This window comes from Mesitornis unicolor, unplaced genomic scaffold (genome assembly GCF_000695765.1).
Source record: "Mesitornis unicolor isolate BGI_N332 unplaced genomic scaffold, ASM69576v1 scaffold5221, whole genome shotgun sequence".
NCBI lineage: Eukaryota > Metazoa > Chordata > Aves > Mesitornithiformes > Mesitornithidae > Mesitornis > Mesitornis unicolor.
In genome coordinates this window covers 13,115-14,179 of record NW_010165641.1, presented here as the reverse complement: position 1 = coordinate 14,179, position 1,065 = coordinate 13,115, and the positions used below count along the sequence as shown (strand labels likewise).

The following is a 1,065-nucleotide window of genomic DNA, read 5'->3' as shown; positions in this document are numbered from 1 at the left end:
AATTCACATGATGGGATGCTGGGTTTTTGTCAGATGACTACTACACACAGGCAGATCAGATGGTGCTAATTTACAGTGCAGCTGGGGCCAGAAGACAACTAAAATTCAACTAAACAATGGAAAATTATTTGGGGAATGAAAATAAACAACTATGCAACAGTGGGGTTTAGAGGAAGGCAGGACAGGAAACTTTCAGCGAGTTTCCAAGATTCAGTGAGAACTGAAATACCAACAACTGAGCTGCCACTACAGCTTGCTGCTAGGGATGTCTGAGTCCAAGTGTTGCCAGAAAAAGGCCTGTATCCTGCGCCACGCATCTTCTTGGGCTCTGGCATGCTCCTTCCATTGCCCTCCCCAAAGCACAAGCATCCCAAGCACTCTGTGAATTGAAACCTGGCACAGAGGCAAGTATGGTGGCTCCAAGAGGTGTCCCGCTCCAGAATAGGAGCAAAACTCTGCTTGCCGTCCATAGCACTGAAGGCGCTGAACAGCATCCTGGCAATACAGGTCACTTTTCCAGTTCCTGTCATCCAGTCCGGACAGGAAAAGGAACTTGGCCAAGGACCTCTCCATGGGAATGCGACAGTTCCAAGTTGCTGGGTCCCTGTGATCATCTAGGACATCTGAAAAATCTACTAGGCCAGACTCATCACTGATCTTCATCCTCCCCAAATCAAATGGGTGGGGAGGAATAGTGAAGCCATCCCCCCGCAAGGGAATGAAAGAATTAAAACCACTTCCAGATATGCTGACAGCTGCCTTGATGCCAGGTATAAAGGTGGCCATGGAAAGGGCTAGATCAGCTCCTTTAGACAAGCCCAAAACGCCAATTCCAGTATCTTTCACCTGAAACACAGTTATGAAAACAACCATTATCAACTACTCTTCATTTCCTGGGCCGACATAACATCTCCAGTTCTGCTTCCTCACTCCTCATCCAACTAAGACCACCCATATTTGATCCTTTCCCTCTCTGTGCTGAGGTTGTATCACTCCTATATCTCTCCCTTTGCTGAGTGTCCACATGAATGACTGAATTCTACAGCTCCTCAACATTTCTCCTCT

At 47.2% G+C, this 1,065-nt stretch overlaps 1 protein-coding gene across 1 annotated transcript in view; it reads right to left on the bottom strand.

Moving 5' to 3' along the window:
- Positions 1-246: 246 nt before the first annotated feature.
- The window catches only part of LOC104548611 (acyl-coenzyme A thioesterase 1-like), a 3,929-nt gene continuing 3,110 nt past the window's right edge, over positions 247-1,065 (bottom strand). The window contains exon 3 of the mRNA XM_010194683.1: positions 247-846. Coding sequence (XP_010192985.1) covers positions 247-846 — 600 coding nt within the window. The remainder of the gene's footprint in view (positions 847-1,065) is intronic.